The sequence below is a fragment of the Marmota monax genome, unplaced genomic scaffold (assembly GCF_021218885.2).
Source record: "Marmota monax isolate L192 unplaced genomic scaffold, Marmota_monax_Labrador192_F-V1.1 WCK01_AAM20220418_F8-fsc00003, whole genome shotgun sequence".
NCBI lineage: Eukaryota > Metazoa > Chordata > Mammalia > Rodentia > Sciuridae > Marmota > Marmota monax.
In genome coordinates, this window is record NW_026694084.1 from 34,761,215 (window position 1) to 34,788,223 (window position 27,009).

A 27,009-nucleotide genomic window follows, 5' to 3' on the forward strand; every position below is an offset into this window, starting at 1 on the left:
GGAGAATTATGCAGCACTAAAAAATGACAAAATCATAGAATTTGCAGGGAAATGGATGGCACTAGAGCAGATTATGCTTAGTGAAGCTAGCCAATCCCTAAAAAACAAATACCAAATGTCTTCTTTGATATAATGAGAGCAACTAAGAACAGAGCAGGGAGGAAGAGCAGGAAGAAAAGATTAACATTAAACAGATACATGAGGTGGGATGGAAAGGGAGAGAAAGGGAAATTGCATGGTAATGGAGGGAGACCCTTATTGTTATACAAAATTACATATAAGAGGTTGTGAGGGTAATGGGAAAATAAACAAGGAGAGAAATGAATTACAGTGGATGGGGTAGTGAGAGAAGATGGGAGGGGAGGGAGGGGGGATAGTAGAGGATAGGAAAGGTAGCAGAATACAACAGTTACTAATAGGGCATTATGTAAAAATGTGGATGTGTAACCGATGTGATTCTGCAATCTGTATTTGGGGTAAAATTGGGAGTTCATAACCAACTTGAATCTATTGTATGAAATATGATATGTCAATAGCTTTATAATGTTTTGAACAACCAATAAACAAATAAATTAAAAAAAAAGGAGAGAATTTTTCAACCAGACTTACACAGCACTTTGGTGGGATTGATTAGTCCCCTGACAGTTAGGGATGCATGAGTCTTACCCAAGATCTGATATATATATATAAAACCCTGAGAGCTTTTAAAGCTATGTATAAAAATAAATTGAAGTTGTAACCTGACCTTTACTGTACTGTATCACAAACTACACATAGTCCCCAAATTTTGATAATGATTTTGTGACTTTGTGAACACTATAAAAGTGATGTGTATTAGGTATGGCAAAGTGGAAACCACACTTTGAATTTTGAATTTTGATCTTTTCCTGGACTAACCATATGTGATATGATCATTTCTTGCAAATGGGCAGCAGTTCAAGCAGCCACTCCCTGTCACACACACAATCAGGAGGGTAAGCACACAGCTCTCTTCAGTGTACTGTTTTGCAAAGCTGTAGTGTTTGATAGGTCAGGTGTACTCTATTATTTTGATAGTTATATTTTCCATTAACTTGGTAGTTATGCATTCTATTAATGATATTTTCAATTTACAAGGGGTTCACTGACATATAATCCCATCACAAGTGGAGGAGTGTCTGATAAAAATTTAAAAAATAAATTATGTTCACTTAACACATTGCTCTCACTAAAAAAAATGGGGAAGCAGAAAGATTTTTGAATTTGCAGTAAATTGAAAGTATTAAGTCCTTATGATTCATTAAAATCTATATTTCATATAATATATAATATAATATATAAAATACAATATAAAATATAATACGATATAAAAATACAATCAATAAATTATTACACAGTACATCTTTGTGTAGTTTTTTTAATACAGACAGGGGTTCAAAATATTTGGACACCATTGGTCTATAAGATAAAATTTGAAAATTGCCAGTGGCTCCCAATGTGCTTCATGATCCATCCCATGCCTCTATCATTGCTCTTGATATCATGCACATATTGCACTCCAGCCATCCAAACCTCCACACACTGCCTGAGCTCTGGGTTCTTCTCCACTTTCTGGGCCTTGATGTGCCTTTAGTCTGAAATGTTCATTGCTTCATTCAGGGGAATGAAGCTCCTACTCATGTTTTAGTAAAACCTGGCTATAACCTTTGCCAAGCACATATCCTGACCCCCAGGTCTGGAGTATGTGCCTTTCCCAGTTCTCTCATTGTATCTTCAGTGAACAATTCCAGGAGCTGCTTTATAGTCTTCTGTTTCCTTTAAACTGAAAATGGAGACTTTTGACTCCTCATATTGCTCCTCCTAACACTGCACTAATTATGACTCTTGCTAGACTCATTAAATGCTTTTTTTTTTTTTTTTTTGCTTTAGTTTTTGATGGTACTGGGAATTGAATCCAGGGCCTCACCCATGCTAGGCAAATGGTTTGTTGCTGAACTACATCCCCATCTCTTATAAATGCTTATCGAGTGGGTAGATGGATGAGTGTCCAACAGTCTTTATTTATGTCCCCATATCCAAGCTCTTTGATAAAATGTATAAGTCCCTTGAAGGCAATGTTTCAGTATGTTATGGTTTCGATGTGAGGTGTCCCCCAAAAGCTCATGATTGAGAGGATGCAAGAAGGTTTAGAGGAGAAATGATTCAGTTATGGGAGCCTAAACCCAATCAGTGTATTGATCCCCTGATGGGATTAACTGAGTAGTAACTGAAGGCAGTTTGGGTGGGACTGGAAGAGGCTGGTCATTGGGAGCATGACTTTCAGGTATATATTTTGATTTTGTCAAGTGGAGTCTCTGCTTCCTGCTCATCATGTGAGCTGTTGCCCTCTTCTACACTCTTCTGCCATGATGTTCTGCATCACCTTGAGCCCTGAAGAATAGAGCCAGCCGTCTAGACTAAGACCTCTGAAACTGTGAGCCCCTAAATAAACTTTTCCTTCTCTAAAGTTGTTCTTGTTTGGCCACAGCAGTGAGAAAGTTGACTCCCAACATAGTATGCACTGTATTGGTATCTCTCACAACTTGCAACAACATGCCTTTTTTATAGTAGGGCTTAAAAAAAGGACCCTTTTTTTTCCTTTAAAAAATTTAAGCAAAAAAAAAATGAATCATTCTATGTGCTAATCTGAATCTTTGTATTCTCTCTTCCTAGTAAGTTGTAAAATAATGCAAAGTTATTTAAACAAGAAAGCAAAGTTGAAGTGGGCTGAGAAGGGAGAAATACTGAAATAAATTATTGGAATGGCAAGCCATGAACATTAGAAAGAGTGATCATAGCTAAAAGATGTGATGAGAAAGGAAGTTCTTAGTTTTTGGGCCATTGTTTAAACTTTATCTTAAGTTACAAAAGGATATTTACCCATTGACAATGAAAACAGCAGGGGAATTTGAAATAAAAATTAATGAGGCAAGAGAAGAAACAGCACCCAGCACTTGAGAGATGCATGTGAGTTTCTGATGTTCACCTAAGGATGTTCTGTGAAGTAGATGGCTGAGAGTGGTCACTGCACTGTCCATCAACTACATCCTGTATTATAGTATCCAATTTTATAGCAGGATTGCACTTTCCTGAATATTTGATGCCATTTTTCACCAATGAAATGTGAGTGTAAGTGTTGTGAGTCACTTCTAGACAGAAGCTTTAAGAGCCTGATCTGCCACCCTCCCCCGCCATCTGTCATCAGTCATGGAGCTTTTAGATGCAGCTTTGTTAACCCAGATCTGACCATCCCCCCCACCATCCCATAATGGACATGAAATATGAGTGACAATATATTCACTATTTTGAGCCACTGAGATTTTCAGAAACATTTGTTACTTCAGCATAAATAGAAGTATCCATAGGAATGAAATCTTCAATCTAAATCTACATCTTTTTTATCACCTGGTTGTCACCGTTTTGTGGTAATATCATGTACCATAATGTCAGATTACTGAGTTTTTGTCTTACTTAGTCTCTCGCTGGCTGCGTGACCTTAAGGAGGTTGTTTTACTCTGTATGCTACATTTTTTTGCATCTATAAGATGTTAATAATAATAATGTTGTCAAAATTACGTGAATGAACATATGTAGGAAGTTTAGAATAGTGCCTGGCGGAGACTGAGGATGACTTGGATGTCTATTATATATGAAGAGATTGCACTTACAAACTTAAACAGATTTTCTTGAGGCCTGGGAAGCAGGATTCTAGGCCTAAACTGGCACTGTTTAAACCTAACACTCTACATCTGTAGGGTGCCTGGCTTAAGATCCTGAGAAAATGGCTGAATCTGACTGTGAGCTTCATCGATTGTACAAGAAGGCTCTACCTGATTGCCTCACTACAAGAGCTGTCGTGAGCCCCAAAGGAGATAATGGATGTTAAAGAGCTTTGCCAACTAATTGTCAGGGACTGTTCTACAGCACACTGTGCTAATATCATTAGGTAATTAACACTATTCAGGGAATGCATTGGAGCATCTTAATGAAAAGATATTTATTTTTTTATTTTCTTCTGTAAAATGAAAATCGTAATGAAAAGACAGAAATGTCTTTACTGCACTGCTTTCTTTCTTTTTTTAAATATGAGATTTGACTTAAATAAAAAATAAGATTAAAATTACATAAAAGCAATGAATAGTGTACAGACATGATTCAGCTTTGGAAAGGCTACCCATGGTTGCCAAGAAAACCATAAAGCATGTTTCGAGATCAGTTCTTGAAGGGAACGTTCTTGAAACCAAAATGGAAGTAAATCTGCTCTGAGTGACAAGTCTTGTTCAATTCTTCCAAGGAAGAGCCCCAGGGAGGTTTTGCTGTGCCCATTGGGCCACAGACAAAGAGAAGATGACCATCGATTGCCAGCATTGAAAACATCTCCCTTCTTTCTTCTCCATAGAGTTTATTGAAGTAATGGACAAAGTTCAATGGCTCTCTTGTTTCATAGCCTTGAGGCTGTCCCAAGATGAAGCTGAGACCAGAGGTAATGGCCAGGTGTCTTTGGACCTGCTAGTTGGGCAGAGGGATGACCCTCTAATCCTTATCCTCCAAGAGGAATAGCCCCTCCCTATTTCTAATGGCTGTCTTCCACTTGAGATTTTTTTAAATAAAAATACTTTTCAATGTTATTAATATTATTTGGCACATTTGGGAACAAACTATGCAATTATTAATAAGCAAATTATTTCTCTTAATTGACCTATTAAGAAGGAATGTTGTAATTATATGGAAAAAGAAAAGAACTTTAAAATTTTTCGTTCAACTTACATGTTTCAAATGGCCAAAAAAGAAAACAAACAAACAAACAAACAATTAAACAATCTATAGAAATTGCTGGATGAATGTCCAGAAGCATCTTCCAAGAGGAGTCGTTGATCTGTAAATTGAACTTTTCCACTGTTAAACAATGAATGAGTAACAAGTCTAACTTCAGGAGAATAGGAGTCTGGTACTGTGGGGTCAAGAATGTCCAACTCCTCAGCTTCAAAATCAGAGGCCAGAATTCCAATGCTGACCCTACCACTTGCTGGCTGTGGGAGCTGGAGCAGATCAGAGTAGGTATTTCCCTGACCACCAAGAGTCATAGAATCTGTATTACGTCGGGCCTGGAACTCAAGTTGAACTTCTCATTTTCTAGTTCTGGGCCTCAGGCCAGTTGTCCTAGGCTCAGACCCTCCGTTTTCTCAGGTTTAACAGGGAAGAGGTCTTTTCCTTTGCAGGGTTGTTTAGAATGGTTCATAAAATCGTGCATGGAAAGCACTTAGCTTGATGCATATTGAACCCTCAAAAATAGTAGCTATGACTGATTTCTGTTAGCAATAATGACTTTGAATCACATAGCCTGATCAGGCCAATGAAAAGTCATAACTGATGGCTCTACCTACACTTTTCTGCTAAAACCGTGCTCACATTCATTTTATCTACATCAAAATAGCTTCAACCAATGTGCTTAAGATGTCAGCTGGGCAGTTGTCAGGAATAAAGTGGTTCAAAAAGAATGAGCTAACTCATAATGTAGTAGGAATTCATTGTTCTGCAGTCCACTGGCAGAAATCAGGCCTTTGAACATTCCAGAGAAAGGGAAAGGCAAGAGAGTGAGTTTGGGAGTTCAATTCTATTTACAGGATGTCTTGAGCAGAAGTGGGACCTTCTCAATAACCCTCTGTATCTTTATCAGCCCCATTTTACAAGTGAGGATACTGAGTCACAAGAAGTACATACATTGCTTTAGGTGGCACAGCTGGAATTTCACCCCATGAGTGTGAGTCTAATCAAAAAGTCCATTTCTACTTACCCTACATGGCTTCTTCTGAAAAGAAGTAAAAAAGAACAGGGACGACTAGGATCCAAGCTGGTTAAGACCCGTATATGGATAACACAGTCTTTACAGCTTAATCACAAACGCCAGCTTATCTTAGGCTCCTTCTATAGACTGCCTGAGTTTGCTGCAGGCTTTTTAGGAGTCACAGAGGCTGTCAGTGGTGGCCTCCCAGCCAGACGGCACCATCAACCCTGATCCACTCTGTGGCCTCTATTGCACTTCCACATCAGAGTCAGCCTTACAAAACCAGGCTCATCTGCTTCTTCACAAGTTGAAAGCCATCGAGTCTTTCTTACTCTAACAGAGAAGTCACAATTTCACAAAGTGCTTCAGGGTCTCGTTTTCACAGCCATGGTGAATTGGAAAAGTAGACGCCTGTGTCCTATATTTCCATTTTACAGCCAAGGAAACAGGTTCTGTTTATTATACTCTCTGAGGGGGGCCTTGCACCTTCATCATCTTGTCTCTTCCTCACAATCCCCTGTCTACATATGCAGCTCACCCACCCACCCACTCAACAAAAGATCTCTGTTGTCATAAGCTGAGAACCAAATAGACAAGCCATCTTGTATATTCATGGAGCTAAAACTGGACGCTTTATTCTCATTTTACAGCTAAGGAAGCTGGAACTTTGAGAGGTTAAGTCACTTGTCCAAGGTCACACAAGTAAGGGGGCTCTGTGTGTGTTCATGATGCTAGACCCTAAGCTTCTGGGTGAAGACAGTAACAGGGCAGGAGGCATTTCTACCCCCAAACAGGTGTAACCAGTGAGAGAGAAGTGAGAGCAAGGTCCAGCCCCCCCCATCTCTTGGTGCTCTTGAGGTGCAGTGGCTCCAAATCTTGGAGGAACAGAGGGACCAAGTGGGGACAGCCATGTACCAAGTCAGCCTTTCCTTGTTGAGCCTGGTCAAGGCACTGGGATGTTTTGGATATGGATGTTTTGAAATGGCAGTGGGGACGCTTGGGCAGTAGTGTGAGCATGTGAGGGCTTTTGCTTCCTATCAATAAAATGAGCATGATTTTATGATAAAAAATGTAGATATTAACTTAAAACTACATGAGGGATGTGACTTGAAAAATTATTGTAATAGGTTGGAACAAAAATTTTGCATATCATTGTCTCAAAGAACCAAAATCAGACTCTTCCATTAGACAGTTTGGACTCAATGTTATGGAGAGTGCATATCACAATCTACAATCTATGCTCCGCACATGAATCTCGTGGGTCTTCTGCAAAGAGACCTCCCAGTTTAAACAAGACTCCCCGGGCAATGCCGGTATTTCACATCTTAACTGGGAAGTCGATTTCACCCTAATCTTCATCTTGGCCTCTTACTGGTTCCTAGAATGACCAGGTACACAATGGTTCCTGGATCTCATACAGAGTGTGGGGGTCCTGGGCAAAGATTTACTAAAGATTTACATGTATTGTTAATCTAACACACGTGTGAACATACACAAGATAATGTAGGTTGCAATGGGCTATGTCCAGGCCAGCTTTAGGCACATGGATGCAGAAGGAGCTAGAATATGGCTCTAATGTCAACAAGCATTTCCTTATATATAATAGGGTTTGTCTCTGAGTGCTGATGTGGCCTCCTCCCCACCCCACAGAAAAGTGAGTGCAAGCTCAGGCGGTGGTATTGTGCTGCTAAATATCTCACACCTGTCTTTCTGGAGAAGAAAGATTTTCATGTATGTCTACTACTGTGGTGAAAACACGCCCTTCCTGCCTGATTTCAAGCCTCCAACTTGACATCCACAGGTTTGCAAAAATTCTTGGAAGTTTTATAATTGGTTCATGTGAACAGAAAAGAGCTGACCTCAGTCCATCCATCATTTTTTAAAGCCTAGAGGGTGTCTCCCTCTGCGTGGACAGCAGAGACCATGGAACAGAGGTGGACAGCACAGGCCCTGCCCACTTCCTGTGTCCATTGCCTGGCTCCTCTCTGTCCTGCTTGTTTCTGGTGGGGCTGTGAGCTAAAGTCACATCAAGTTTCATATTCAAACGTAGCCCTTGTGGACTGGCCTGCCATGTAATTATTCCCATATTTCAGAGGAGGAAACTGAGACACAACCTGTGAAGGATTTGTGGAACTAGAATGTGAGCCAAGTTCTCCTAAGTTCTGAATCCTAAGTGCGTCCTTTGTCACACGACCTCTCAACAGAGACATCACTGAGTTAGTGTGAGGTCGAGGTCTCATGAGAAGAGTGAGGAGCAGACAGAGTGTTCCAGGTACACAGGGAGGAGCCTTAGAGTGAAAATCCACACAAGTTCAAGGTCATTAATGGAATCCAGTTCCATCAAAGGTGGGGCTCTTGGCTTTTAAAAGAAAAGACAATCCCAGTCATGCTGGAGTCCTCTACTCACAAACCTCCAAAAGCCCCCACATAACCAATGAAGTGAAAATGATTTTGACAGCTGCCCAAACTCATCTCCATGTGCTCTAACCCTGCACTTTTGTAGACATTGTCTGAGGGAGGGAAGAACTGTTATGGTTAATTTTATGTGTCAACTTGGCTAGGCCATGATATCCAGCTATTTGGTTAAATACTAGTCTAGATTTTGCTGTGAAGGTATTTTTTAGGTGAGATGAACATTTAAATCTGATATGAAAGAGATTATCCTCCACAGTGTGAGTGAGCCTCACCCAATCACTTGGGGACCTACAGATGAAAAATACTGGTGCCCTCCAGGGAAGATGGAATTCTGGGTTTGGGCTGCAACTTCCACTTGTCCCTGGTTCTCTGGCCTGTACCTTTTGAACTTTGCAGCATCACCAATCACAAGAACTGATTTCTTAAAATAGATTTACCTCTACAGGCAGGCATCACTTAATGATAGGGATATGTTCTGAGGAATGCACCATTAGGCAACTTCATTATCATGTGAATGTCATATGGTGTGCTTGGCTATGCCACTAGGTGATACAAACTTAGGGGTCCAGGTTTTAGAGGTATTTCTTTGTTGACGAACAACTTGTCATTATGACTATTTATACACACACACACCCTGCTTATTCTGTTGCTTGAGAACACTAACACATCCTCCTGCACATCTCTTCCTGTTTTTTTTCTTTTTTGAAATAACATTTTCTTTTTCATTTGTCATCTATACATGATTAATTCTGAAAATTTAGAAAAGAATAAAGAGAATTAAAAACCATCCATTTTTTTTTTTATCACAAAGCTCGATGCCTTTCTCCCTTTGTACAAAAATAGATAAAAAAAAAAAACAACTTTGCCCTAAATGTATGGGTATACATTCTACCATGTATGTGTCTTTAAATTCACAACCATGTCCTTGTGCCATTGAATGTGAACTCTGATGTCTGCTGGTAACCTATTTTTTTTTAAGACATGCCAGAATTTTATCTAACCATTTCCTTATCTTAGGACATTTTATAGAATCAGAGGAGCAAGTCAGGGCCTGTGTCTACCACTTACAAGCTGCGTGTCATTGATCATAAGTTTGTTTTTTTAATCCTATCAGAGTTCCTGTTTCATATGAAAACTAAGAAAAAAAATGATAGTTTTTCCTTCCAAACTTGATAATATTAAGCGAAGTACGCCAGGAACATTAACTGGCATAGTCCTTGATAATGTGACCATTCAATGAACATGAACTTTATTGCCTCTTATTAATAAATAGGCTGGAAACTGTTTTGATGGCCGCATCTTTAAGGAGTTCAAACTTAGGAATGCTGTATTTGGTGACATTTTGGAATAGGATGAGAAAGAGGGCTGTAGAGAGAAAGAGAGAGAAAGGTAAACAGAGACATGAGAGACAGAAGAAAGAGAAGGAGAGGAAGGGAAGGAAGGGAGAGGGAGAGAAAAAGAAAGAATAAGTACAAGCAAGAGAGAGAAGGGGAAAGGAAGGGGCCAAGAGGCGGCAAGAGCTTTCTGGCCTCAGGCCAGGAAAGCAAGACCATGCCTGTCTTCTAGTTCCTGTCCTGCCACTGTGCTGGCCAGGGCAACTGACCCACGGAGCTTAGGGCCTTAGTTCTAATTAACTGCTGGGGAAAAGCCAGTCCCTACTTGGCATTCAGGTGTCGTCGCTGTGACTTTTTAGAAATTGCACTGGAAAGACTCAGCTCCATAATTTTCATTTAGATTCATTAAGGACACAATTTTCATTTAGATTCATCCAGGACACTTTTTATACATCATTAATAAAGATATTGCATACAACAGAGCAGAGTGCCAGCTCTGGCATTTTCTCAGCTATCAAGACTCCCGAAATAGACCCCGGGTGTGTGAAGAGAGGCCACCTGGAGTCACTTTTCAATCTATGTAATAGAGACTATTACCTAAGCCTCTCTTAATTAATTTGATTTATGAAAAGACATGCATGAGATGGCATTAAATCCTTCATTAGAAAGAAAGTTACATGCAGTCTCTTTTTTGTCTTTCATTTAGCTAATATCATGTTTCTAAAATCAAGTATTTTTAGTGGAATGAATTTTCTCTGCAGTTCTTTTGATTGGGGCTTATTATCTTGTTATTCTTGGATGTTTACTGACTTTCTGCTCTGTCAATATCAGTTCTGCTAATTTCTTTAGGGTTGCATGTGGAGTCTTCTAAGCTGTACGTGGATCCTTTGGGTATTGATTGATGGGTATTGATTTCCAGCATTAGGAGCAATTGCATAAATCCAGAGCTAGGAGGAGGAATACTATAATGATTAAGATACATGGCTTCAGTTCCAAATTGGCAGCTCTCATGCTGCCACTGACTGCCACTGCAATTATAGGCAATTACAAGACCTCTGCAAGCTCTTGTTTCCTCACAGGTAAATTCTTTCTAGAGTTTCTATTAGTCAGGATGCACCTGTATAGCTGTTTTGGCTGTGGATAGCCAACATGCATTTTGATTAGAAGCTCTTGGCCATTCTGCTTAATCCATGTGTTAGTCATACTTATTATATCAATATTTTGCCTACTGCCTTTGCCCATCTTCTAGAATTGTGAGGATATAAGGAGTTAATACATTCACAACATTTAGCTCAGTGCTTGGCAAATAGTAAGTGTTCAATAAACTCAAGCTACTATCATTGTTTTAGTAGCACAGAAAAGAAGGCATGATAAAGAAATACATTTCTGTGGTTTAACTAAGTCAAATTTTCCAGTAGCCAAACTTGGCCCTACTAGAAAGATTCCTATTAAAATACTTCTATGATGATTATATGCACATTACCTATTTGGATTTCCAAAGGGACACTCTGAAATTGGGGTCTCATGCCTCCATTTTACAGAAGCAGTCACGGAGGCTCTACATTAAGCCACCCATCCACAACCCATGCTTAATACCAGGGAGACACAGGAAACAGCCTGGGTCTACTGCTGCAGGTCAGGGGTTCCCTGCTTCACACTGTGTGTCCCCTTAAATCACTTCATGCAGTGCTGACAGCAGTCATTCCTTCAGGGACAATTCGCCATGATCACATCCAGCAACAAACTGTACCTTTAAGAAAGTGGACCCTTGACCAAGATTCTCAAAGTATTGTCAGCTGAGAAGTAAGGTCAATGTCATAATAAATGTTTGATTTAACTAAAATTTCTAGGTTGCATATTGTCTCTTGGATCAGGTCACAGCTTAGGAGCATCGCCATCCTTTCCCGTCTATTTTTTAGCTACGGCCCTATTTCAGGTTCTCCCTTCTCACCCTCTCAATTGTTACAAAAATATCTCCCAACCAGTTTCTCTCCATAATTTGTTGCCTGACCCTATGGGAGAGTTAATGCAAGTAATTAAAAACTGTTCTTCATACCCTTTCCAGTGCATCATTTCTTATTATTGTGTTACTACCAGGTATTATCATCTATCACCTGGGTCCCTCAGTTCTGGAGAAGGTCTGTTGATGTGTGGAATTGTGAGGATATAAGGAGTTAACACATTCCAAATTGATGTTTCTATGGATGCATGATTTCTGAAGAGTTCTACTCTCCATCTTCTTCTGCCCCTCCTCATTTGCCTTGAAGTCTGATGATGCTCTAAGTAGGAGTAACTAATCATAATGTTGTCTAAGGTTGGCACAATTTTCTGATGTGTCTGTGATTGGAGGAAATTTTCTACCACATATTTGGACCGATCAATGAGTAAAAGGCCAGGATCATTTTTAGTGTTGGTGCAAAAATTGTAATTCTTACCCAAACAAAGCAATTATTTAAATTGATGAGGTCTAGTGATAAAAGATCCAAATGCCATATTTCAGCCTCACAGCACCGGCCCTTCATTGTCTTTCTGGACTCTGGGAATTGATGCTAGGATCCTAATTCTTTAAAGAAATGCCAGAAAGTGAAACAGAGTCTCAGAAAATGTGTAGAAAATACCTTAAACTGGGTTTTGGTTCTGACAACAAAGAAATAAAGTGACCATAAGATCCAGAAAACCTACTAAATAAATAGTTTATTATCATTACATTTTAATATTTGCAACATAATATTATGATGGTCCTAGACTTTGTAACTTCTATCAAGCTTTTTTCCAAATGGGAAAAGTACTTTTGAGCTGAATAAAAAAATTACAACTTGTGTAAGTGACAGTTGGTTAAAATTATAAAATTTTTGATAAAATTATGTAGCTGGGATTCTATTTTGCACCCCTTAATGTGCAAATATTGTCCACCAGCTATACCTCCAACTGCATCCCTTGACAATAAAACTCTAGAAGTCTGAGCCAATTATAACCAAGGCTTGACGAAAATCAGAAATCCTGGTAGTTTCTCTGTGCTATGCTTTCTTGCTAACTAGAAAAATTAATGCTGGACCTCAAGTTTCCTACATTATAATCAAAGAGTTGTTTGGGTATTAATAGACTCTGACTCATATAGTTAAAAAATAAACTACCAAATTGTCTTATCCCAAGGATAGAAAAGCAACACTTAATAAACTAACAAAAAAGATGTCCTTGAATTATTTCAATCTATCCAAATTTCACTTTTCTTTCCAACCCCCCAAATTCCAGAAAGGACATAAAATAGTCCAGAGGAATAAGGTCCTCTGTAGAAAGAGAAGTGATCATACTCTAAGGATCTTAAAGCTTTTTGATGTTAGATATTCATTTCTTTTGCAAAGTCATCTCTCATTTCTCCTTCTTAAGGTCAAGATACAAACTGGTATAGAAAGTCTGTAGAAAGTTTAACTACTTAAATGAGATTTTTATGTTGTTACAAATCACAGCATTTCAGAAGTGATAGCGATTTTGGAGATGTTTGGTCTTGCTTCTTCATTTTATAGGCAATAAATCCAAGCAATCAATAGATCCAATCTCCCTATGGTCTCTAATAGGCAAAGATCCCTGGAAAATGAGCTTATGACTGCATTTCCAGGGCAAACACAATACCTGACTCATGGTACAGCTCAACAAACCTTTCCACAAAGCTACCCACAGATTGAGTAAGATTCACACACCTACTTAGTTATAAAAATCTCCTGTCTTCTTGGTGTCAGTCCCGTTGCCTCTCTTGAAATCAGTTAGAACATTATCACAATTCATCCTTGTTGTTTGGGAAGCACTATCAAGTGCCCAGATGAACAGTTAAGACCATGTGCAGCCTTTTCCATTTACCAAAGGATGACCAAAAAGAACTTTGAGTTGGAACCTGAAAGCTGTTCTCTCCACAGTCCTTAAGAAAGGTAACTCCACATGTCTACACAAGAGAGGGACATGGTAGAGTGGACACTTGAAGCCTCTATATTCACCTATCTACTTGGTCTTGAGACATATGATCTTAAGACAATCCTGTAGATAATCCACGGACAATCCTGATTTCTCCTTATAATTTCACATTGGCTTTAAGATAAAATGCAAACTCTTAACATTGCTGATGGGTCCTGTAGGCTCTGGCTGTTCCCAGACTACTATCCATCTGTCACCCTCTTTCCACCTCAGGCCTCACCAGCTGCCATTGCAACATATCCTGATTTCCTCACATGTCTAGCTCTCCACTCTACCATGTCTATCCTCAGGATCCTGCTGCTATCTATCCACATTTTAAGAAACAGTTTAGACATCTCTACCCTGCAAGCCTTCTCCAACATACCAGATTGAATTAGCTGCTCCTCTTCTATTTCCCTTAAGCACCTGGACTTTGTCACAAAGCTTATTGTTCTGAATTAAAATTATACATTGCTAATAACTCCACTATGCATTAATCTTTCTGAAGGCAAAGGCTATGTTCATCTTGTTCCTTTATCTCCACAAGAACACCTATGATACAAACTTGTGGCACAATTAATTGAAAGTGAAATTTAGTTAGAAAATAGTAAAGGTAGCAGATCCATTGGGTTCACAGAGGAGAACTAATTAGTGTGTAGTTTTTGAGAGAGAAGTCGAAGGGCTCTGGTTTTCACCATATACCATCAAATACTGCAAAGGACAGATGGGGTAATGCATCTTTCTCACTATGCACATTGAAGGGCTGGGTAATATGGAGGGAATCACAAGTTACCTGATGGTTTTAATCATGCTGAGTCCCATTTCAACACAGCAGTGGGCATGGTCCTGGCGGGGCTCAGGAAGTCCAGAAACACAGTAGTAGCAATCTCCCAGGATTTTAATGCGAAGGCAGTGATGCTCCTGAAAGGAACAGAGTGAGAGGGAGAGGGCTGTGTCAGCAGAAGTATCAGTTCTTCAGAAAGCCTGGGGAAAGGTGGAAGAAGTGTTAGGTAGGCTGCATCTTGGGGCCAAGGGTATCCACCATTAAAATGTAGTTCTTTTATTGCTTTTGTTTGGGTCTGAAATGTACCCCCAAGGCTCATGTGTGTGTTAAAGGCCTAGTTCCCAGCTTGATGGTGTTGGGAGGTGCTGGGGACTTAAAGAGGTGGGGCCTGATGGGATATCTTCCAGCCACTGGGGGTGGGGGAGGGGTGGCTACACCCTTGAAGGGATCCACCACTTCCCAAATGCCATGAAGTAAAGTGCTTGCTCCTCCACATGCTCCCTGCCATGGTACGTTGCCTTGCCACAGGCCCCAAAACAGTGAGTCCAGTCAATCAGGGTCTGAGACTCCTCACACTGTGTGTCGACATAACTATTTTCTCTTCATAGGTTAATTATTTCAGGTAGATTGTTACAGTAAGGGAAAGCTGACTAAGTATTCTTGGATAAGTGGTTGGGTCGGAATGACCTCTGAGATGCCTTCTGGATCTGAAGTCATAGGGACCTATGGCTCTCTAGCTACATGAGGAAGGGGGTCTCCTTGGGATAGCAGGGTCCCAGGGGAAGAGAAGGGGAATTGTTAACTGGTCCCAAGGACCACTGAGAGGACAGCCAGGATGACACACTTGAAATGCCAAGCGGTGTGCATTGTGCTGCTGTCCTAATCTCATTGAGGGTTTGGGTAACAAATGGATGAAATGAACCTCCCAATAAAAATGAATGAGAATCAGAACTGGCTCTGGTGCTTCCCTGTCTGGGTTAGATTTCCAGGGCCTCACCCACCTTCCTAAATGGCACAGATGCAATCTGCAGGACTCTAATAGCACACACAGCCACCTCAAAATTATTTTTAGGAGCTTGGGTTTCCTGTGTATTCACTACCTCAGTGCAGCTCTACTTCTGTAGATAGTTAACCACGAGTTCTAATCGATAAGGGGAACTCAACGCTTTCAGTTGTTTCTTCCAAGATTGCTAGAGTATTGTGGCTGGAGTGGAGCTTAGAGAATACCTTGTCCACCGGGGTTGGTAGTGCCCAGGTTTGTGGGGTCCATGAGATAGTTAAAAAGGAAAATATCAGAGGGCTTGGGGGACTGTCATAAGGTACAATTTTTTAAAAATTGCTTAAAAGCCATGAAAAATCCATTAACAAATGCCAAAAATAATGATGCAAATATTCTCTCTAGCCCTATCACTTTATAAAAGCAAGAACACATTAAGAACAACCCATTTAACATAATAAATGAAAGACATGATTTTTTTTTTTGTACCAGGGATTGAACCCAGGGGTACTTATCCACTGAGCCACATCCCCAGGGATTTTATTATTATTATTTTTTTAATTTTAAGACACAGTCTCATGAAGTTGCTTAGGGCCTCACTAAGTTTCTGAGGATGGCCTTGAACTTGTGATCCTCCTGCCTCAGCCTGAGAGATATATTATTAGAAAACATAAATTCTTTACTTAATTTAATTCTTTACTTAAAATAATTTAAATTAAATTAATTCTTTACTTAATTTAATTTATAAAATCTTATTACATTGCTCCTTTTTTAAATTTCATTTTGTGCCCACAAGTTAGAATTTTTGTCGATAAAGGAGAATTTGAGTGCCAGTGTTGTGATTCTTTAGTCTGATTTTTATAGATCAAAACAGTTTGGAAGGCAGGGTTTGATGATTTCATCTACGAATGGTCTTTTGAGATCTGTCTCCTTGCTGGTTATGGCTATGGGAAGGTATGAGGGAAAGGGACTTAGCAGAAAATGTTTTCATCTGAAATAAGACATCTGCATTCTGGTCAACTTTACCAGCTGCTTGATGCAGTGGAGACGTTCAACCACTGATACGGGAGTTTCAGTCCTTCATATTTAGCAGGAGCCCAAATAATCCATCTTATTGTTGATGTATAATAGAGTAAGGGTGCATTCACTTATCAATGACAATGACAATCTGGAAGTAGCCTTCCCTGTGTTCAATATTGGTCTCCTTATCTTTTCTCTTGGCACTTCACAATAAAATTTTGAATGTGGCAAGATGAGAAGATAGCATGTTTATTTTACAGATATGAAAGTCGCAGTATGAGGGATATAAAAAACCTCTTGTCCCCATAGAAGATGCTTAAAATCACCATCTGGACCAGATATGATAAAACCACTCCTAATAAATTAATATTTTCACAAAAACTGAGGTCAGAGCATTCTGGAAAAATCTAAGTGGGACCAGGAACTAATGGTATTGAGCATGGGCCATGGGCGTGACTGGCAATGTACTGAATGTTACATTTATCTCATGACCACCCTGAGGCATGTGGCATATTATAGACAGGAGTTCCAGGAGGTCAGGGTCACACAGCAAATTATAGGCAGAAGTGGAATTCCAGTCCACGCCTGACTGACTTTGGGGCTCCACACTCTCCCTTTGCAAAACTTCAAGAATTATGGCAAAGTCCAGGTGGTTAGAACTCCTCACAAAAATATTTTGGAAAGAGAGGGTGTGAAATGATTTTCTCATCTTCTGGGACAAACACTAGACAATGATATGAAGGTGTTCATGTTCAGGGTCCACTTTTCTTTCAAACCAAAGGTGAAACCTGGTAAATTCCTTGAAAATCTGTAGGCCCCAAATAAATGGGTCCTCTTTCTCTCTCTTTCTCTCTGCTTATATATTATATAGAATATATTTTTCATATAAAACAAAATATACATAATATATACTACATATTTCATATATAGAAATATGGAGAAATATCTAAATATCCACACATATAGGGATATATATATATATATATATATATATATATATATATACACACACACACACATACATACACACACACACACACATGCAGGAAGCCCAGCTTCTTATCTGTCAAGTTCTGCAATTTCCAAACACATTTTTCTAATCACATAAGCTGTGAGATGTCATAACAGGATTTTTCAAGCAAGTTTTTTTTTCCTACCAGAAAATTCAAATAAATGCTGCTCAGCTGCTTTGGAAAAAGATATTTAAAAAGAATAATATAATCAGGTGAGATTTTCTTGTGGCTTACCAAGTTAATCTTATAATCTATTTCCTCCCATCTTGATGTCTTTGATGTAAAAATCTTGGAACAATCTGAGGAGTTTGCTAAACCACCTATGTAGATAGTGGATAAAATTGGGAGATGCAGGCACCAAATTATCAAAGATCATCATATTTTGGAGGGAGGTAGATATTCACCTTCTGTGTTAGCTGTACCTTTAATGTTTGAATTTTACATAATGAACAAGTATTATTTTAAAAAATAGAAAAAAAATTGTTAAAAAATAAAAAAAGACTCAAAAACATTAATGCCATCAATGTTCTTTATAAAAAGAGTTCTATGAAGAACCACTACAGATTTTATGGTACCATCTAATTGTAATCCCACAAGTAAGACATGGATACACTGTCCTGGTAAAAGTTAAAGCACAGGTGAGGTTTCTGTCCTCTTGGAAGGCCCCTTGTTCTCAAATGGGCACCCTGGCAGCCCACTCCCTGTCCCTCCTCAGAGGCTGCTATGGACACAACTGCAGACACATTCTTTACATCTGAATTATTCTCCATGTTCTTTAGCCGTATATTTGGCATACTATGTTTCTAGATCTGAAATATGATATTTTTCATGCAACAATATGTCATGAAACATTTCTGTGTTGGTATACAGGATGCTCAGTCTCATTCGGGCATTGATTACTTTTGCATAGTGATGGGTTTGTTTCTTATTTTTACAAATTGACATTGCTTCCCATTTTGATGGAAAATGTTTTAAAAGATTTAAGGTATAATGATGGCAATAGTATAATAATTAGTGTGTCATTTGTCTTAAGGCCTTCATAACACCTTCCTGATTTGGATGGGGAAGGGATAAGTAAAGGCCTTACTTTATTAAAAAAAGATCAAAAGCAAAAGTTACCAAAGTGTGTCAAGGGAACTATAAAAAGTACTCCATGTTGAGCAGCTTGAGTCACAGACACTGAAGAATTCAATCAAATTAAGAAGAACTTTCCTAGAAGACTTTGAAGTTACCCCTGTGGTTTAATAATGCAGTGAATATAGGGTACTGTGTATGCCGTTGACAGGTGAGATGGGTTTTCTCTGATCTCTCTGTAGCAAAAATTTATAGCAAAGGATCAAGACAAAGCAACCAGGGAGTATTTAGAGCCACAGAATTTTGGTGTTAAGACACACACACACACACACACACACAAATGCAAATCTGAACCCTGTTCATACAAAAGCAGAACCTGTAACCCAGCTGATGAAGTGACTTGCCTAAGGCTGGGGACAGAATAGCTTTGTCAATCCAAAGTGAGTAGAACTATTCTCACTGTAGTTTCTCAAATCTTTCCAAGGACATTCCCCTGTAATAGTAGGTACTGAGGCATCTGGGGCTGAGGTAGGGGTAGTGGAAAGAGGGTTGGATGTGAGGTATGTGAGTATATAGGAATACTGATTTTGAGCTAGTCTGCACTAAGGCACTTCACCTGCACTGTTAATCTTTCCATCCTTCAAATTATAATAGGAAATGAAGACTCAGCTGAACTGCTCTGGGTTATTTGAATCAAGGGTACACTTGAATCTCACCCACCATGCTGCATGTGTGAGCAGCAACACCTTTTTGACGTCTTGTCCTTGTACCCTCCACTTGCCTGGGGAGTGGCTTAGTGATTAAGAGCAACTCCCTATGCTCAGTTGGCTTGGGTCTCAATCTCACACACACACACACACACACACACACACACAATCTCCTGAGGCTTCTGGATAGATCATTTTACTTCTTTGAGACTCAGACACCACCCAGGGAAAGCACTTAGCACAGGACAACACATCCCCCAGGGGTCACCATGTTTAATATTCTTATCAAAACCAATAATATGTTGACTCCATCATATGTCTCTGTTTTATTTGATAGACATTTTTTTTTCATTAAGATATTTTCATTAGTCTCAGGCCCCAGATGATAGATGGTGACTTCTTGTACCCATTGGTACTTGGTTGGCTGTGTGTCCCCACTTCACTCCAGCCCTGCAGGTTGTAAAGGATCACCAGAGTGAAAAAGATCAAGCTCAGAGCAAAGTCCCCATTCCTTAAAATGCTGCACTCTACCCGCTGAGATTTTTTTCTTCTTTTCTTCATCCATCTCATTTCTCACCAGAGCTCCTGTGCCCTTTACATGCTAGCAAGTTTGAGCTTCTTCTAGTTCTGTAAACAAGCAGTGTGTTTTCACAGTTCTCTGCCTTTGCGCAGTGTCTGAGCCTAAAAGGCACTCATCTAATCATATGCCAGAAAGGCTCCGCTGTGGCTCCTGGCCCAGCCTGCATGGGGCGTCCTCTCTGGATGCTGCCAGATTACTGTCCACCCCTCAAGTATGGATGACTCCTTTCTAACCCCCAGGACATCTGTATTAGTTATTTCTTGGGATGCACTGCTTAATAAGATCATTGTCTTATTCCCTTGCCAGACTCTGAGCTTTCTGTGGGAAAGGACTGGCTTTGTCTTCCCAGAGTCTTGTATGGTGCCTGGCACCTGCAAATACTGAATAAATGTTGGTTGAATAATGGATTAAATTTAACTTTGCCACCTTTTCTGTGGGTCTATGGGATTTACTATGGCACCAGAAGTTGACTTTGATCTATCCCTCATCAAAAGGCTATTTTTGTTCATCTTTATATCTTTGAGAAAAATATTCAGAACCATAAAGAATGAAATAATTCCATGTAACTAATACCAACCATCCCCAATGCATAATCAAAAGAAAGGGTATACCTGCTTTTCCCCAAATGTCTAGTCCTCCAGGTAAACCCCACTACTGGGCGGGGACCTCAGGTCCACCTCCTCCCTCTCCGGACTCCTGTCTGATGGCTGTCCAGTGGCTTCGGCTGGCAGTTCGGGTTCCTTAGCACCCCCCGTTTGCCTTTGGTTGACTCTTCGTGACTGCTTACCTTTCACTTTCCCTCTAGGGTCTCTTCTGCTTTCTCCACACATACAGAAAAACATCTTTATTCTTACGCTCTCCTCGGCATAAATCAAACTTTCCTGATTTCTTCACCTTGCTAACGAGTGTATACACTATGTACAATAACAACTTCCCTTTTGCCAAATGTGTACAGTCACCAAACCACCACAATCAAGACACAGAGTGCTACATCACTCCCCAAGTCATCCCTTTGCTGCTGTGATCGCAATCCACCCTCTCCCAAGCCAGCACGATTGCAACCACTTACTCTGTTTCCTGCCTCTGTAATTTTATCTTTCACAGACTGTATCATAAGTGGAGTCACAAAGTTATCTACTTTGTATCTCATGTCTTTCACTCGGTGTATTGCATTTGACAGTCATTGATGTGCATGTATCAGTGGATCATTCTTCTTCTTTTTTTTTTTTAATAGCAGAACAGTATTCTATTGTGTTTGTTTATCTCATTTCTAGGATTCAGCTTATGAGTCACTTTCTCCAGGAAGTCATCTCTGATCTAAGGGCTACACGTTGCCTCTGTGTTTCCACGGCACCCAGGCTGGCTTTCTTCCTGGCACACTGCACACTGCACTACCTATTTATGTACTCCTGGCCAGAGTCAGCTTCAGGAAAGGAAGAGGTGCTTTCTTCATTCCCGTGTCCCCATCAGAGAGCACTCTGCGCAGCACCTACTAGCTGCTCAAAGGCAAATATGAGGGGATGGATCTCCTTGGAGTGAGGCAACCTTGGAACAGGACATTTGGTATTCTAAAACTGAACTCCCACTTGATGCAGTCTTAATTAATTCTCACTACAGCCCATGAAGCTGGCACGATTGCATACACTTCACAATGCAGATTAGAGCCCAGAGCCCACTCTAAATTACAGTGTGATAATGCTATCCCTCAGGAACCCGAGTGGCTTCAGGATTAGAAATATGTGTTTTGATAGGAAACGTTCATCTCCTTTCATTTGTTTTCTATCTTAGCTTTGATTAAGCCAGCTGAAAAATGAAGGCAGTGTCTGGTTGGCTAAAACAAAGCTGTCAAGTTAGGTTGAACAAAATGGTGGTGGGATGGTCCAGCAGATTACTGGGTCTTGAAAACAGGCAATTCATTGCAGATGGCTGGGGTTGGCTAGGAAACTGCAGGTGGCCATCACTGTATGCACGAACACCGAGCCTGCAGCTGGATGGCACCTGGCCACGTGCAGGGGGAAATAATGATGAGGGAACAGAAAACAGAAAAGACCAGCATGACTGTCACTCAATCAGCTGTCTCTCAATTGGGAAAATTAATCTGAAAAACCTCCCACCCGAGACCAATAAATAACTAACATCAGTCCCCAGAATGTGAGAGGGTCAGGGGTCCAGGCCCGGGGACAGGATGCAGAATGGTAATGGCATTGGTGATGAAGGTTGAATCTTTCTCTTCCCTCATTCCACATGCAGTACCACACTCCTACAGAAGACTAGGAGGGAATTAAATTCAACTCACATGGGCCAGTCGATCAAATCTGGCAAAGAGCTCGTTGAGCATCCTGACCAGCTCCTGAGCGGACAAGGTCGTAGAGAGGTTGGTAAATCCTTTAACATCTGCAAAAAGAATACTAAACAGGGAAGGGGTGGGGGTGGGAGAAAGCATATTAATATTTTAATCTGTTCTGGGAGAAACATCAACTCCATCCAAATAAATCAAATGTCTTTGTGGTCTGAGATTTTTGCTCCTCCTGCCATGGGAGGCAGGAGGAATGTCTTGGTATTTAACAAATATCTCAGCAAGGAGAGGCTACTCAGATGATCAGGAAGGACAGTGGGTCAGCTGAAGGTCCTTCTGAGTGGGATGGGGGATGTAGGCAATGCAGACTCCAAAGGAATTGTTCAGTGTAAATAAATTGCTTTGTTGTGAAAAGCACAATGAAACTTCATGAGTTATGTCTATATTTTTTATAAATATCAGTAATGTAGATGCCATGAGCACATTGCAGAACAGACTCCAGGGCTGGGGAGAACACAGAAGCTCAGCAACTCAAGCCCAGTGACATGTACTCTACCCAACATGTCAGGCAAATAGTTAGACTTTCTCCAAAATGTGAGCCCTGCTGGCACAGTTGGCAGGCTTCAGACAGAATGATCAATCACCGAAAACTCTTACATTTTCATAGATTTCAGCAAAGTGATGACTTATTCTACACTTATGGCTTGGTAGAAGGGCAGGAGCAGTCCTCAAGAACCTCCCAGAGCCTGCACTGCATGGGTACCATCTTGGCTGATCTCTCAGGTTACTCTGTGAGGCAGGCACAGTGCTCTGCAGTCTGGATCTAAGGACATGAAGCTCAGAGAGGCAAGGAGACTTGCCCACATCTCACCAGTGGCCTGTGATATAGGTGGGATTGTCCACTGAAGGACACTCCTCCACTCACCTCAACTCAGGGACCTCTCAGAGGAAGGATGGGATCCCAAACAGGATGCTATGTTTTATCATTGCTCACATTTTAGCTTCTCTGAAACTTCAGAGGTTTCTTTATATACCATGCTGTGCCTGGTCTTTAGAACAGCATTGTCTCTTTTTGGTATCTATTAAAATCTGTGACCTCATTCACACTATGACTCTATATTTATGGAGACCTCCCTGGACATAGCCAGCCACTCCATCACTAGTCTCCTGCCTGCCTATGCCCCGCTGTCAAGGCATTTAGTGGAGTAGAGTCATGTGTGGCCAAGTGTGCTCCATCTATTATGTAAATAGAAGGAAAAAGTCACCTCTGGGTCCCACCTACCCAGTACACAATTTGTCTGGCCTTATTACACCTGTATCCTGAGTCCAGTCAACAGAAATACCAAAATTAAGTTCTTTTCAGAATGTGGGTTTGGCCACCCCTGGCCTCTCCTGGGGATTGTCAGAAATGCAGAATCTGAAACCCCTCCCAACCCACTCATCAAAATTTGCTTCAATAAGAGTCTCCCTTGATTGATGTGCACATTACAGACATAGAAGCACTGGTTTAAGTCAGAGCTGTACATTAACTGGTTGGTGGTTGAAAGGTCAGAGGTCAAGGCTAGGGACTTTTCTCAAGCTGCCAGGAGATATTAGGCTTAAGGTCATCAGGTCTCTGATTCTTGCTATAAACTTGTTGTCTTCCGAGTGGAATGGAACACACCCTTTGCTGACAGGAGGCACCAAAATCAACACTTAGAAATGCACTAGAGACAATTTGTAGGGAAGGGTCATCAAAGAAACACACACACAAACTAAAAAAAGCCACAGAAGAAAGAATGAAGGAGGCGGGTTGCTGTGAAGAGGGCGACAGCACTGGAAATAATTTCAAGACTGTTCCCCACTCTGCAGCAGTTTGCTTTGGGGGCTGGGGAGGGGGTGTAGCAGCCGGTCTGGCTTTGTTCTCAGACAGGGCTCAGGACCATCCTCCTCTGCTTTGCTTTCCTTGCCTCTGGTCTTATTTTAGCACCCAACAGCTTGGTCTCAGGCAGAAGAGCCCCCTCTGCCCCTTGTGAGGTTGTCTCCCCAGCACTGAGCCCCAACAGTGGGCATCTTGCCACCACTGCCCCTAGCAGAGCCCTGGTGGTGGCTGCCCCTGCCATTCTTCTCCCTTGGAAACCGCTCTTCTGGCCTGGTGCAGGAGGCAGGGCAGGAAAGGGGATTTTAATTCAGAGTGTTGTGAACTTTGGAACAGGGTCTGCAGAGTAAGATGTTTAAAATACATTTTCAGGCTTGCAGGGACAGAAGTAACTTGGGCTGTTTGGGATTATAGGAAGCACAGAAAGAAGGACAAACACATTGGTTGTGGCACTTGATGGTGTGGGTGTGTGGGCTTGTTATTATTATTTTCCTTTTTGAAGGTAGTTTGTTCTTCCCTCTTTCTCCATGGCGACAGGCATTTTCATCTGCCATTTATATTATTTTATTTTTATATATTTATATAACACATATACATTTATATCTTATTTATTTATTTTCTTCCAAAAGAGCCATCCAATTTCTGATCTCTCTAGGGACCGGCCTTTATCATCAAGCCACTTTGCCACCAAAGAAGGAATATGGAAAGTCATCAGCACATACCACAGCTCTGCCCTCACTTATGCAAAACTCATGTCTTTTAAATTTTCTTTTTTTCCATTTGGCTGACCCTCTCAGGTAAGGACAATGAGGATCCCTTCTTCCAAAAAGGCTTCTCTACCCACCCCAATTGCCCCACTCCCCACTGCCCTGCCCAGGTTTGCCTCTTTTTACAATCAGCTAGCACTCTGCCTTCTTAATAGAACTGCAGTGTTGATTGAAAGGTGCTACTGTTAGACAACTGGTATCCATGATCTCCTATTTTCTACGGAACTGATGCTAGCTCTAGGGTGCATCTCTATTGGGGTTGCTTTCTGACAAAGAGCTGCTTGGCAACCTCAAGCACCCACATCAGTGCTGTTAAGTGCCTACTAAAGGGTTGTGTCAGAATCAAGATCGCCATGGGATGGTGATTTGAAATATGAGTCCCTGCATCTCAGGTGTGAAACCCTTAGAGATGCCAGAAAGACTTGTTCTTCCTTCCTACCAATGTTGGAAAGGAAGGAACGGTATATGTTGTCAATTTTTAGAACCGTTCAATATGTGGAATTTTACCCAAGATTTGGGAAATTTCCACATTAAGATGTTTGGTAGGAAAGAAATACGATATTAGGGTGTAAGCTGAAAATCCAGAAGCCTGCTCTCCCAGCACTTACAGAAAATGGGCTTAGCCAGTGAGCACATCTGCCCTAGGGCTTAACATGAGGTGCAAAGAAGTTGCAGGGAGCAGATAGTGGGAGTAAGGAAAGGCAGCAATGTCCAGTTTCTGCAGGAGGAACAGCAGCACCCTGTGTCAGGGGACAGAGGTGAGCAGCACAAGCAATGGACTGTTTGGAGACAGTGGTGGTGGCATGCCAACTCCTGGTGCTCTGGTGTGACTGGCCTTGTGGCCTGGTTTTATTCCAGCCCAGGTCCCCAGCCTGCTTCTCTTGTGATTCTGTAAGCTGCCACACAGCATTTTAAATATACTTCTTTTAAATCAGCCAGGGTTGAATTCTTGGGCTTACAACTAGGAAACGTGTCTGAAACAACCTACAGCGTATCTGGCTCAACGAGATGCTGACACCTGTGTTACGTATGCATCTTCAAACATGTAGTCTACCTAAACCTTGCACAGTGGTGATTAAAACATCCATTTTACAAAGAAATATCCTGAGACTGAGTTAAGTACACTGCCTAAGTTCTCACAGCAGACTTAAGATCCTAAAGCTGGTTTTCCTCACTATGAAGTCTAAGCCAGGTATAGTGTATTCCTGGGCACACAGAGACACTCACTGTCAGATGGACTGATTACATAGATGATGGATGGGTGAATTAATGGGTAGGTGGATGAATGACTGAATGGGTGAGTGAGTGGGTGGTTGGGTGGATGGATGGGTAGTGCGTAGAGGGATGATTGATGGATGGATGCAAGATGGAGGATGGTTGGCCAGCAATATATTTGCAAAGGAAAAGAAGTTGTAGTCTCTGTTTCAAGTTGGTTAAAGATTCTTGTGAGGAATATAAGGAGGCAATCCATGTGATTATTCCTGAAGCCTCCAGACTGCATTTTGAGATTATTTTTCCAATTGTAGTCTACAGAGCTTTTTCCTTTCCCACTGGATATGTAGCAAGCCTCCTCTAGGGGAGCCATAAAGTAAGTCAACTAGCAAATATAATCAAATTTTCTGACATTCTTTTGCAACCTCAATTTGGAAATGTAAAACTCTGATGAATAATCACCACTTAATGAATTAATCAACCAAATGAAGAAAGGCACTGACATTCATGCAGACAGAGTCACAGCAGGACACTGAGAGCAGCCAGGCGCACACAGATCACATGGAGAACCAGGGCAAGGGCTCTGAGCTTCTCACCTGACGTTCTCATAGCGGTGGATATAGATGCGGTGGAACTGGTGCTGCAGGTGCTCATCCTCCACATTGGTCATGTCGTTGATCATTTCCAGGACCACAAACCGAGGGAGCACAGATAGCACAAGCCGCTCCTGGAAGAAGCAGGGAAGAGGACCAGTTTCATTAGCCTGGCTATCGAGGCACTGGTGGGTGGGAGGAGGGTGGAGAAGGCACAGGACTCTCAGATGAACTGCTCAGGGAATTGCTGGTTTCATAGCATTCTATGAACATGGCCAGTGTCTTTTGGTCCAGGCACTGGGCTGGGTGATGACATGATTCAAATCAGGGATGAAGAATGACCTTTACTGGGAATTGGTGTCTAAATTGACCTGAATGATTTTAATGAGCCATCCCTGTGTAGGGCAAGTCCAGGAAGTCCTCCTGTAGGGCAATGAGAAGTCTAGGAACAGAAAATGGTAACTACAAATGTCCAGAGGCAGCAAAAAGCAACCCTGTAATTGGAGGGTATCGATCAAAGGGTGTGCTACAAACTATGAGGAAGGAGGTGTAGGTAGATCTTGTAGCTTGAGATGCTTGCATCTAATTCAAACTGTAAATGGAAGTCATGA

General features: G+C 41.0%; 1 protein-coding gene across 2 annotated transcripts in view; it reads right to left on the minus strand.

Moving 5' to 3' along the window:
• The window catches only part of Adcy8 (adenylate cyclase 8), a 229,979-nt gene that overhangs the window by 110,810 nt on the left and 92,160 nt on the right, over positions 1 to 27,009 (minus strand). For both annotated transcript variants that reach the window (XM_046464767.2, XM_058585739.1), the window contains exons 3-5: positions 26,402 to 26,532; positions 21,969 to 22,080; positions 14,291 to 14,418 (exon numbers count right to left, since the gene is read on the minus strand). In XM_046464767.2, coding sequence (XP_046320723.1) covers positions 14,291 to 14,418; positions 21,969 to 22,080; positions 26,402 to 26,532 — 371 coding nt within the window. The remainder of the gene's footprint in view (positions 1 to 14,290; positions 14,419 to 21,968; positions 22,081 to 26,401; positions 26,533 to 27,009) is intronic.